This window comes from Oncorhynchus kisutch, linkage group LG20 (assembly GCF_002021735.2).
Source record: "Oncorhynchus kisutch isolate 150728-3 linkage group LG20, Okis_V2, whole genome shotgun sequence".
Taxonomy (NCBI): Eukaryota; Metazoa; Chordata; class Actinopteri; order Salmoniformes; family Salmonidae; genus Oncorhynchus; species Oncorhynchus kisutch.
The window spans coordinates 19839456-19853107 of record NC_034193.2 but is presented as its reverse complement, the minus strand read 5'-3'; the positions used below and the strand labels follow the sequence as shown (position 1 = coordinate 19853107).

Genomic DNA, 13652 nt, shown 5'->3' with positions numbered 1-13652 from the left:
AAAGGGGCTGAATAATTTTGCACGCCCAATTTTTCAGTTTTTGATTTGTTAAAAAAGTTTGAAATATCCAATAAATGTCGTTCCACTTCATGATTGTGTCCCACTTGTTGTTGATTCTTCACAAAAAAATACAGTTTTATATCTTTATGTTTGAAGCCTGAAATGTGGCAAAAGGTCGCAAAGTTCAAGGGGGCCGAATACTTTCGCAAGGCACTGTATATGGCTGTGATTATAATCGAAGAGAATTCCCTTGGTAGATAATGCGGTCGACATTTGATTGTGAGGAATTCTAAATCAGGTGAACAGAAGGACTTGAGTACCTGTATGTTGTTATGATCACACCACGTCACGTTAACCATGAAGCATACGCCCCCGCCCCTCTTCTTACCAGAAAGATGTTTGTTTCTGTCTGCGCGATGCGTGGAGAAACCAGTTGGCTGCACCGACTCCGATAGCGTCTCTCCAGTGAGCCATGTTTCCGTGAAGCAAAGAACGTTACAGTCTCTGATGTCCCTCTGGAATGCTACCCTTGCTCGGATTTCATCAACCTTGTTGTCAAGAGACTGGACATTGGCGAGAAGAATGCTAGGGAGTGGTGCACGATGTGTCCGTCTCCGGAGTCTGACCAGAAGACCGCTCCGTTTCCCCCTTTTACGAAGTCGTTTTTTTGGGTCGCCGGCTGGGATCCATTCCGTTGTCCTGGGTGAAAGGCAGAACACAGGATCCGCTTCGCGAAAGTCATATTCTTGGTCGTACTGATGGTGAGTTGACGCTGCTCTTATGTTCAGTAGTTCTTCTCGACTGTATGTAATGAAACCTAAGATGACCTGGGGTACCAATGTAAGAAATAACACGTAAAAAAACAAAAAACTGCATAGTTTCCTAGGAACGCGAAGCGAGGCGGCCATCTCTGTCGGCGCCAGAGGTAAGAAATGTGTCTTCCGCATTTAACCCCTTTTATGAGTAGGGCAGACTAAAACAACTGACACACACATATGCAAGCACACACAGGGACACATGTGGAGGTTGAGAAGTGTATGTCCTGGTGAAAGGAGAGGAAGGTCGAGATTCGCTGCTCTGATAAAACCAAGATTGAACTCTTTGGCCTCAATGCCAAGCGTCACGTCTGGAGGAAACCTGGCACCATCCCTACGGTAAAGCATGGAGGTGGCAGTATCATTCTGTGGGGATGTTTTCAGCGGCAGGGACTGGGAGACTAGTCAGGATCGAGGGAAAGATGAACAGAGAGATTCTTGATGAAGACCTGCTCCTTGATGAAGACAACTCTAAGCACACAGCCAAGACAAGGCAGGAGTGGCTTCGGGACAAGTCTCTGAATGTCCTTGAGTGGCCCAGCCAGAGCCCGGACTTGAACCCGATCGAACATCTCTGGAGAGACCAGAAAATAGTGGTGCAGCGACGCTCCCCATCCAAGTTGACAGAGTTTGAGAGGATCTGCAGAGAAGAATGGTAGAAACTCCCCAAATACAGGTGTGCAAAGCTTGTATCGTCATACCCAAGAAAACATGAGGCTGTAATCGCTGCCAAAGGTGCTTAAAAAAGTACTGAGTAAAAGGTCTGAATACTTATATGTGATATTTCAGTAAAATTTAAAAAAAAAAAAATAATTCTAAAAACCTGTTCTGGCTTTGTCATTGTGGGGTATTTTGTATAGATTGAGGAAAAAACTAATAATTTAATCCATTTTAGAATAAGGCTGTAACGTAACAAAATGTGGGAGAAGTCAAGGGGTCTGAATACTTTCCGAATGCTGTGATTGTATACAAATAATAAGAATTGATTGGGTTTACGGCTCCCGGGTGATTGCAACAGTCTAAGGCACTGCATCTCAGTGCTAGAGGCGTCACAACCGGCCGTGATTGGGAGTCACATAGGGCGGTGCACAATTGGCCCAGTGTCGTCTGTAAATAATAATGTATTTTTAACTGAGTTGCCTAGTTAAATTAATGTTAAATAAATATAGCACTTTACCAATTGAGGCACTCAAAGCACTTTACATACTCACCTCATCCACCATCAATGTGTAGCACCCACCTTGTTGATGCACAGCGACAATTGTTGTGCCAGAACTCTCACCACACATCAGCTATCGGGTGGAGAGGTGAGGAGTGATATATGGCATTTAGGAAGGAGGGGGATGAATAGGTGGCCATGATAGAATGTGGCCAGGTTGGGAATTTAGCCATGACACCGGGGTGAACACCCCTAATCTTACAATAAACGGCATGGGATTTTGAATGACCACAGAGTCAGGACACCCGTTTTAACGTCCCAACCCGAAAGACGGTACCCTACGCAGGACAATGTTCCCAAATGTAATCAAGGTTTGAAATGATTATGTTTTATTATATCTGTTTAAGCTTCTTGCGGTCAGTTTGCAGTCAAATTATTTGATTTATTATTATGTTCCACACTTGAAGTACCATCTGCGTGAATGCAGCTTTCTCAAGCTTCTGTTATTCCAAAACACTACATTTTATGACTGCCTTTTTGTATAATGTTAATATTATTATTTTTAACTAGGCAAGTCAGTTCATCTTATTTACAATGACGACCTACCCCGGCCAAACCCGGACGACGCTGGGGCAATTATGCGCTGCCAAATGGAACTCCCAATCACGGCCGGATGTGATACAGACTAGATTTTTGCTTGTATCCTTATTCCTTTTATTGTACTTAGTCTGTGTGGTGCCGTTTTTTTGGTTGTCTATGTAACCCCTGTTAAAAGAAAATAACATTATAATAAAAAGATAATTACAAATAAAAGAACACAGCTAGCACACATCCTGTTGCAGTCCCTCTAAGTAATTAAGTATTGTGGATAACATAAGAAACATTCATTCATGCAAGTCGAAATGATTATCCGTCGTAGTTTAAATTCGGATAGTGTTTGAATGAACCGTACACGGATCAAACGTGTTAACTGAAAAAACATTTGTATGGGTGTTTTCAAGCCCAAAATGCTTGCTTGCTACACCAAAGAAACAAAGAATAGAAACTGGTTACACCATGTACATTTGTGTCCCCTGCAGGTCAGTGAAGCGTAACGCACAACCAGGGAACAAAGTTCATCTGCTGTAATTTATGTAACAAAATCTGTCATCTCAACATAGGGGTTTATTATACTGTTATTTTAAGGCGATATTATCTATGGCTGGAAGGCATTCCAAACCGACCAATCAGTGTCAAACAACATATATTTTCTACCTCTTTTAGGGTAGATTGGTGTAATGGGACTTGTTATACAACTACTGAAGGAACTTTCTTAACTCGATGGCGCATCACCAGGGTCAGCTTTAACTGCGGTCTATCGTTTGGTTTTTAATATTGTATAAACAGATTTTTTAAAGGATTTCTTAGATAATGTTTTCGAGGATTGCATTTGGCTCTCAGCCTCTTCGGTCGAATGTATTTTTTTCCAAGCCAGTAAAACTTTTGAAAAAACCAAGGACAACTTTTCCTTCACAAGCCAGTTGGTGAGTAACAATGCAGAGAACATGATCATCCGTGACTCGTGATCAGTATTATTGTTATAGGCCTATGCGAAAATTGGTAACATCGTGGGAAATAAACTCTAAATAGATTGCCACTACTTGTTACAATAGATGTTATCATTCAGTGTTCCAGTTGTTTGGGAAGAACAACCCCTATATGCAACTGCGCGAAAATATTGATGTCACTTTTCATACTTAAACTGTTACCAAATTTGACCCAGTGAGTGTATACAAACTGAATAATGCATTTGATTTATTCTCTGGAGACACCAAAGGTATTTGAGCTGCAGAAGTTTCAAGAATCCTCCCAACCCCAAATCGAGTGACAGTAAGCCTGTGTGGTCTATTGCACAATCACAGATAATTAATTATTGTCGACTTGTTACATGTGTATCTCCTAACTTCCAATATTTTCTCTTTGCTCTTTCATTTTAAATGGTTATTCAAGAATAGGGTGTAGATTAACCTTGGCTGCTATTGGATATGGTGGGGCATTTCCTCAGGCTAGCTCAGAAATAATATTTGAAGCAGATCTCAAAATGAAAGTATCATGTTTCAGCTGAGGGTGCTGCCTCATTCGGAAAGCATTCAGAACCCTGGACTTTTTCTACATTTTGTTACGTTACAGCCTTATTCTAAAAGTGATTAAATCGTTTTTTCCCTATATCAATTTACATACAATACCCCTAATGACAAAGCGAAAACACGTTTTTAGAATTTTTGGAAAATGTATTAAAAATAAAAAACGCAAATATCATATTTACATTAGTATTCAGACCCTTATTTACTCAGTACTTGAAGCACCTTTGGCAGCGATTACAGACTCAAATATTCTTGGTTATGATGCTACAAGCTTGGCACACCTACATTTGGGGAGTTTATCCCATTCTTCTCTGCAGATCATCTCAAACTCTGTCAGGTTGGATAGGCAGTGTCGTTGCACAGCTATTTTCAGGTCTCTCCAGAGAGGTTTAATCGGGTCCAAGTCTGGGCTCTGGCTCGGCCACTCAAAGACATGGAGACTTATCCAAAAGCCACTCCTGTGTTGTCTTGGCAGCGAGCTTAGGGTTGTTGTCCTATTGGAAGGGGAACTTTCAACACTGTCTGAGGTCCTGAGCACTCTGGAGTAGGTTTTCATCAAGGATCTCTGTGTACTTTGCTCCATTCATCTTTCCCTCAATCCTGACCAGCAGCGTAGCCTAGTGGTTAGAGCGTTGGATTAGTAACCGGAAGGTTGTGAGTTCAAACCCCCAAGCTGACAAGGTACAAATCTGTCGTTCTGCCCCTGAACAGGCAGTTAACCCACTGTTCCCAGGCCGTCATTGAAAATAAGAATGTGTTCTTAACTGACTTGCCTGGTTAAATAAAGGTTAAAAAAAAAGGTGAGGCAGAGCCCCACCTGTTTTGAGCCCCACATTTTTTGCATAAAGAAAAATAGGATCATTGCACCGTGATTGGCTCAGTGTTCTGTCAAGTCAATAATGTGGCCTTTAGTAAGGGTAGACATCAAGAATGTGAGCCCTTTGGGCCCTACCATAGACTTGGATTAGAAGTGCCCTTCCAATAAGGCTTAAGGTCATTGGCCACAGATAAAATTATATCAAATAACATATCAACAGTAGCTTTGATTGGACTGATCATGTCAACATCTTAGCTGGCAGTCATCATAAGTCAAGTCGACAATCTACTGGAGAATCCTTTTTAATCCTTGTAAATTGAAGATAAATAATGAAGATAAATTATAGATAAAACGTATCGGTGCTCAGTGGACATAAACATTACACAACAAGTTGGAAATCGCAAATTCAACAATTTAGATGTATGGAAAGAATCAGTGACAGTGGCTAACCCGCAAGCATTGCAACTGGGAAGTCAGACTGGGAAAATTCATTTTGAATGGTCATCCAACTCGGAATTGTAAAATCTTTCTTTGATGACAAAATTTGCCAACGATGGATCGCCGCGCACAACAAGGTGAGTCCAAAAATGTGTTATATGCTGCTGCATAAATGATGTAATATGCCAGGGAGATATGGTCAGCCATATCAGCTATGTTTAAAAAAAAAAAAAGGATTAATTGTTTCCCTGCCAGACAAGGCTCCACTGATAGCCATATGTAGTGGTGGTAAGGATTCACTCCATTGTGCTGGAAAGAAAGCTCTGCTGTTGGAACAGCTTGTGGGCGTTATAGTGCAATGAATATTTTGTGTAGTGGCTTTGCTGGCATGCATCTGAAATATATTTTTAGGGGAGTTTGCCCCACCAAAATGTACATGCTAAAATCGTCACTGATCCTGACTAGTCTCCCAGTCCCTGCTGCTGAAAAACATCCCCACAACCTAATGCCGACACCACCATGCTTCACCGTAAGGATGGTGCCAGGTTTCCTCCAGACATGACGCTTGGCATTCAGGCCAAAAAGTTCAATCTTTGTTTCATCAGACCAGAGAATCTTGTTTCTCATGGTCTGAGAGTCCTTTAGGTGCCTTTTAGCAAACTCCAAGCAGGCTATCATGCACCTTTTACTGAGGAGTGGCTTCCATCTGGCCACTCTATCATAAAGGCCTTATTGGTAGAGTACTGCAGAGATGTTTGCCCTTCTGGAAGGTTCTCCCATCTCCACAGAGGAACTCTGGAGCTCTGTCAGAGTGACCATTGGGTTCTTGGTCACCTTCCTGACCAAGGCCCTTCTCCCCAGATTGCTCAATTTGGCCGGGCGACCAGCTCTAGGAAGAGTCTTGGTGGTTCCAAACGTCTTCCATTAAAAATTTATGGAGGTCACTGTGTTCTTGGGGACCTTCAATGTTGCAGAAATGTTTTGGTACCCTTCCCCAGATCTGTGCCTCGACAGAATCCTGACTCGGCCCTCTACGGACAATTCTTTCGACCTCATGACTTGGTTTTTGCGCTGCCATGAACTGTCACATGTGGGACCTTATGTAGACAGGTGTGTGCCTTTCCAGGTTATGTCCAATCAATTGAATATACCACAGGTGGATTACAATCAAGTTGTAGAAACATCTCAAGGATGATCAATGGAAACAAGATGCACCTGAGCTCAATTTCGAGTCTCATAGCAAATGGTCTGTATACTTACGTTCTGTTTTATTATTTGTAATACATTTGCAAAAAAATACTTTTTGCTTTGTCATTATGGGGTATTGTGTGTAGATTGATTCAATTTTTTCTTTAATACATTTTACAGTAAGGCTGTAACGTACCAAAATGTGGGGAAGGGGTCTGAAAACTTTCTGAATGTACTGTAAGCTGTGTCGACACTTGGATGCGACTTCTACAAGAATATGAAGATCGCATTGTAGAGGCAGGTCTAGATGGACAAAAGTCGCGTTGTGGTCGGAATGTGTTCAGATCTGGCTGAGGAGGTGATCAGTCAAGCATTGTGTGCGGATTTCTTCTGGGCAGCCTGGTCTCATAGACTAGAAATAACACAGGCCGTGTCTAGACTTGACAGTTCATGCAGCTTTAATATTTTATTATTATAATTTTTATATATTTTTTTATTTAACGAGGCAAGTCAGTTAAAACTTCTCTTGGAAATGTGGGACGCTAGCGTCCCACCTAACCAACAGCCAGTGAAATTGCAGGGCGCCAAATTCAGAACAGAAATCTCATAATTAAAATTCCTCAAACATACAGGTATTATACACCATTTTTTAAAGATAAAGTTCTCGTTAATCCAGCCACAGTGTCTGATTGCAAAAAGTCTTTACGGCGAAAGCACACCTTGCGATTATGTTAGGTCAGCGCCAAGTCACAGAAAAACATACAGCCATTTTCAGAGAAGGAGAGGTGTCACAAAACTCAGAAATAGCATTATAAATATTAACTTACCTTTGCTCTTCATCGGAATGCACTCCTAGGAATCCCAGTTCCACAATAAATGTTTGTTTTGTTCGATAAAGTCCATTTATGTCCAAATACCTCCTTTTTGTTCAAGCGTTTAGCCCAGTAATCCAAATGCACAGTGCGCAAGCAATTAGTTCAGACGAAAAGTCAAAGTTATATTTCAGTTTGTGTCAAACGATGTATATAATAAATCAATCTTTAGGATGTTTTTAACATAAATCTTCAATACTGTTTAAACCGGACAATTCCTTTGTCTTTAGAAATGAAAAGGAATGCAGCTAGCTCTCACGGCCGCGTGCCTGACTGACCTCATGGCATTCTGCCAGACCTCTTAGTCAAACAGCTCTTATTCTCTCACCCTTCACAGTAGAAGCCTGAAACAAGGTTCTAAAGACTTTTGACATCTAGTGGTAGCCTTAGGAAGTGCAATATGACCCCATACGCACTGTATATTGGATAGGCAAATACTTGAAAACCTACCAACCTCAGATTTCCCACTTCGTGGTTGGATCTTTTCTCAGGTTTTTGCCTGCCACATGAGTTGTGTTATACTCACAGACATCATTCAAACAGTTTTTGAAACTTCAGAGTGTTTTCTATCCAAATCTACTACTTATTTGCATAGTCTAGCTTTTGGGCCTGAGTAGCAGACCGTTTACTCTGGGCACCTTATTCATCCAAGCTACTCAATACTGCCCCCGTTCCCAAAGAAGAACAAATTCTTATTTACAGTGACGGCCTACTAGTATTCTGATCATTGAGATTTTGATAATGGAATTCCGAACACATCATGTATCTACACCTACATTTAAATGTGTTTACAGTGTGTCTGGATGACCTTTTCCCACAGTATATTCAAATGCCAGTATGCATTCTACAAGCAGTGGAACAGGCAAAATATGATAATCACACAATTGATGGCAGTAGCTAACTACTGTAGCTAGCAAGCAATGCTAAATAGATTGCAAAAGGGTTGCTCAGTTGGTTGAGCATGTTGCTTGCAACGCCAGGGTTGTGGGTTCGATTCCCACGGGGTCCAGTATGAAAAAAATCTATGCACTCGCTACTTTAAGTCGCTCTGGATAAGAGCGTCTGCTAAATGATACGAAAATAAGACATTTTTCTAAATATTAGCTTGCTGGCTAGCATTTATGAGGCCAGCAAACACGGCCCTCATGCTAGGAACGTATTTCCCCCAATATTATAATAAAAAGGTGCCTCTCGGTCCCAAAACACATGTTTTCTGGAGACTTGTGCGACTAGTGCTGACAACGTCGCCCACTGTGTGCACTTTCCGTAGCCTGATTGCGTCCAGACTGAGGAGAAATCCGCACACAATGCATCCCTGACCACCACCTGAAGTGGTCAGCCAGATCTGAACACAATCGGACCACAAAGCGACTTTTGTGCGTCTAGAATCGTCTTTTCAATGTGATCTTCATATTCTGATAGCAGAAGGCGCATGTAAGTATCAAGTGTAGAGACGACCATAGTAAATGTAAATCTGGGATACTCCAAATTAGTTTTGTATGGTAACATAAGACAGAAGTTTACATACAGTAGGGCAGAAATAAAAGCAGGGTGGTTGTATAATGCGAACGTCTAGCAACCCAAAGGTTGAATGTTCGAATCTCATCATGGACAACTTTATCATTTTTGCTAATTAGAAACTTTGCAACTTCTTGCTACTTTGCAACAACTTAACATGTTAGCTAACCCCAAACCCAACTAGTCACTTAATGGGAGAGCCGTACCCCTGGCGGACAGGATGAGTTAAGATGTTAATATCAGAGTTATTCCGTACCATGGGTGTGATGTGCATACCCCCACCCACCCCCACCAAATAAATTCCTGGGCATGTAGTGTCAGTTCCTTGAGACTCTTCCCGAGGCTACAAGGGAACTGACATCTGGACTAGCATGGTCCCTAGCTCATAGAATCGTGGTTACGTGAGTAACCTTTCTATTTTGCTTAAGGGACTATGCTAGTCACTCAATGGGATGACTACGAGAGTAAGTCGGTTCCTCTAGGGCACAGCCTAGAGCAACACATCACCATAGGTGTTCGAGGCAGTACCTGGCTCAACCGCAGGTTACTGTTTGGAGGGAAGGGTAGCACCAAGCACAGCTGAACTCATACCGTGCGGGTCAGCCACATTCACCCGATAAAACCTTGCAAAGGTACTGGGCGACGCCTAGCTGGCAGCTGCACATATGTCAGAGAGGGGGACTCCCTTAAGCAGTGTCCAGGAGGTGGCAACTCCCCTAGTGGAATGTGCTACCACAGAGGATGGCACTGGGTGGCCAGCTTGGCTATATGCTTGCAGGATAGTGTCTACAATCCAAGTACCAACTGTTTTCAGAGGCTTACCCTGTACTCTCGAAAGCACACAAACAGATGATCAGATGATGAGTCCACTCCACGTACGCGTTTAGGGTTCTCACAGGACACGGAGCGCGTACATCAAAATCATGAGCCCCAGGGGGTATGGCGGTGGACAAGGCTGTTTCTCTGTTCACGTGACCTGGGGGCAGGACCTTTGGTAGGAAAGCAGGATTAGGCCGCAGAGTAACGATCGCCTTACCTGGGCCTAAACGATAACGCTCATCACTAACCGATAAAGCATGGAGCCTGCCAACCCTCTTGGTCGAGGCGATTTCCACCAGAAACGCAGTCTTAAAAGAGAGGTGTTCAAGTCTATAACATCTAACAGTTCAAAGTGAGGTCTGGATATTACTCCAAGAACCAGATCCAAATCCCATTTGTGAACCGATGGGGCTCTTGCTGGGCGTAATCGACAGACTCCCGTAAGAAACCTTGGCATGAGCGGATGGCTGCCAAGTGGACTATCCTGCTCTTCATCATGACTTGCTGAAATGGCTGCAGCGTATACAGTACCGTAAGTGTGGATGCTGCCCTGCCAGCATTGAACAAAGACCTCTATTACTGGAGCACAGTTTTTTATGTTCCAAGATTCTGGACCAACACCCGGCTCCCCACACCACTGGCAGAACACACACCACGTCGTGTCATTGGTTAATGTGGTGGACGGGGCCCTGGCCCTCTGTAAGATGTTAACAACAAGAGGTCTCAAGATCTAAATCAGACCTATTTCCCTGTTCAGTGGCTAGGCCCACAGCTTCAGGTGGCAGGGATTTGGATGCCACAATGTGTCCTTCGCCTGTGACAATAGGTCCGGCCTCCGAGGTAGTTCCCATGCTGTCCCCGCTAGGAGTGACAGTATTGACCTTAATCAGTGGTGTCTCAGCCATCTGGGGGCAATCAGAAGGACCTGGTTTCCCGATTCTGTTCAGAGTCGTTGGAATCATTGGGATTGGGGGGAAGGTGTATAGTTTCTTCCTCGGCCACTCGTGGGCCAGGGCATCTAGGCCACATGGCCCGGGGGGGTTTGAATATTGAGAAACAGGGGGGACACTGTGTGTACCTCTGAGCCGAACAGACCCACCTCCGCTTCCCTAAAGAATAACAACATGCGACTCACTATTCAGGGATGTAGTCGCCACTCTCCATCCGGAGGGGAGGAGACCCATCAGTCTTTTACACTGAAGAACAGTCACCTTCTGGTCTTGGACAAAAGGATTGAGGTGATCTACAATTTTCTGGACTCGCTCTTTGGTGAGACGAGCCCTCCATTAGAGACGAGTCGATCCGCATGCCCACGAATATCACAGTTCGTGTGTGGACCAGGTAGCTTTTTTGCATGTTCAACCGGAGGCCTAGCTCTGAGATGTGCTTCACGAGAGCTGTCGTGTATGCATGCTGCTGCCTGTTCTCATGACTGAGTTTAGATTAGCCAATCGTCTAGGTCATTTAGTACTAAAATTGCTTGTGATGTTAAGGGTGCTAGAGCGGCATCCATGCATTTTGTGAATGTTCTTGGTGCCAGGAAGAGGCTGAAAGGTAACACTTGGTACTCACGCTATACCGTTGAATGCAAAGCGCGGAACTTCCTGTGAGCCGGGTGGATCGATATGTGGAAGTAGGCATCTTTTAGGTCAACAGTGGTGGACCACTGGCCTGGGCTGATAGCCTGTAGGATGCAGGACGAAGATGGCACTTTGAAGGGGAGGGTTTTCAAGCACCGGTTGAGAGGCCTCAAGTCCAGGATGGGGCAAAAGCCACCATCCCTCTTGAGGACTAGGAACCTAGAACCCACTGTGCTTAGAATCCACTCCTCAGAACCCACTGTGCTGTTCTGATGGTTTGAGTTGTCTGATTGCCTCCCTGATGGAGAAGAATGCAATCTCTAGTTGAAGAGCTTCTCTTTTCAGGGGGTCGGCTGTTGTAGTTGACCAGACCCTCTGAAAGGTGGTGGCCGGCATCGGAACTGGAGTTTTTACCCCTGTAGTACTGTATCCAGAGGGACTCCACAAGCTCCTCCCACAAGCTCAAGCCATTGCCACACCCATCAGGATGACTGAGGAGCAGAGGAACGGTGCTTGTTATGTCGCTGCCTGTGCTGGTGGGGGCGCCACTGCTGACCCGGAGTCTATTGATGTGGGTGATCTCGGCATGGCTGGTTTGGTGGAGGACCCAAGCAGCCTTTTGAGGCAGGAGAAAGCTGAGGCCTAGACTGCAATTGTCTCTGCCCTGCGTTACCCTACCCAGAGGGACCCATGCAAGACTGCAGGGTCTCTCTGTCCTTCTGCAGCTTAGCCGTTTGGTCCAAAATGGCATCCACACTAGGACCAAAATTTGGCCTGGGGAGATGGGAAGCTCCATAAAAGTTTTTTTCCACAGAGGCTGACATTTTTGTCTGTGAGAGCCAAAGCTGTCTGCGTGATAAGATGACTGTAAACAAGGCTTTGTCATTAGCACGTGACATCATAGCCAATCGTGCTTCATATACTGTAGGCGTGGGCCGAGAGTAGCACTGAAGGGGGAATCCACAGCCTGAATTGTATGCTCTAAGCCTAGGCACATCCATACAGGTGGAATGGGCATCAATACCAAAGGTATTGATGTGAGAAGCCAGACTCAACTGACACAGTAACAGACTGTGTGAGGAGAGGTCCTGAGAACAGAGTGGTCAGGCATGCGGCTCTGAATCTCACTCCGGCAACAGCTGCGGAGTCTCCCCTAGCCTGGGTGGGAGCTGCATGAACTGTCAAGTATAGACACGGCCGAAATATCTAGCCTGACCAAGGAATTTATTCTCCCTCTCCGTCAATTGTGTTGAATGTGCACCTCCCCCTCCCTTGCCCTAGACTCCTATTCACCCTCCCTGTCCTCATCGGTCTCACATCCTAACCATTTAACTCATTTACTTGGACTACTTTTCCCTACTGTAGGCCCCATTTTGACACTCCATATGACACTATCTCAAACGATGTCCTACTCAAACTGTTTCCATGGCACCCATAATTTTTCTGAAAATCCTCTTATGAATATCACCCTTTATTGAATTCCATTTTAATCTAAAGGCTGTGTACGAACTCCAGTTTGTTTGACTTTTAAACCCCAGACCATTTCACATCTGTAACTTCAGCTCTCTCTATTTTCCCACCTAGTGCAGTCCATGTGGACAGTCCACCCACTATCCCCACACTTACTACCAGCTATGCCCACGGCACCTCCTCCAAGTCTCTACTCTTCAGTACGGTTGGTGGGAGCCTCCAGGCTTCAGCTGAACGCTTTCCAGACCGGGAGGCTGTAGTGTTCCTACAGGACAGGGTCAGGAAGACCTTCTCACAGCTCCAGCAGGATGTGAGTGGTGTCTACTTCCTATTTTCTACTAATCCTATGCCAAACAGATTAGGGGTACACAAGGGCTCTTTCTGTAGTGTGTGAAAGACTTCAAATCCTTGATTCCTCAACTCCTTGCCTCTATCTCAAAGCTCATTGAAGGAGGAGATCCAAGGCGAGAGAGTTAAGGAATCAAGGATTTTGAGGCTTGCACACTTTTCAGACCGAGCCAAGACACGTGTCCTCTCGCCCCCTTCAAAAGTAATTGTAACATCTAATTGAAACAGCATGTTCTACGCCCATTTAAAGGAAACCCTATGGAGGCAGATATATAAAAAAGCTAAGTGTGTCATTGTTTGCAATATGAATACAGTAACACATAAGTACACAAAATGGCTTCTCGCTGGTCTATGTACTCTCATCCATACCTACACATGCAGTCAGAGCTGGCCCTAGCCTTTTGGGTGCCCTACGTGACATTTTGTTAGACTTGCTGTCATTCTCATTTATATTTGTTGTCACTTATTAAGCATCCTAAGTATTTCATATTTTTTGGTCCACTTA

General features: G+C 44.2%; 1 protein-coding gene across 1 annotated transcript in view; it reads left to right on the top strand.

The window, feature by feature from the left end:
* The first annotated feature begins 3054 nt into the window (after positions 1–3054).
* Positions 3055–13652, top strand: part of acsf2 (acyl-CoA synthetase family member 2) — a 36292-nt gene continuing 25694 nt past the window's right edge. Inside the window, exons 1-2 of the mRNA XM_020453591.2 lie at positions 3055–3497; positions 12914–13109. Of these exons, the coding sequence (XP_020309180.1) occupies positions 3385–3497; positions 12914–13109 (309 nt within the window). The 5' untranslated portion in view covers positions 3055–3384. The remainder of the gene's footprint in view (positions 3498–12913; positions 13110–13652) is intronic.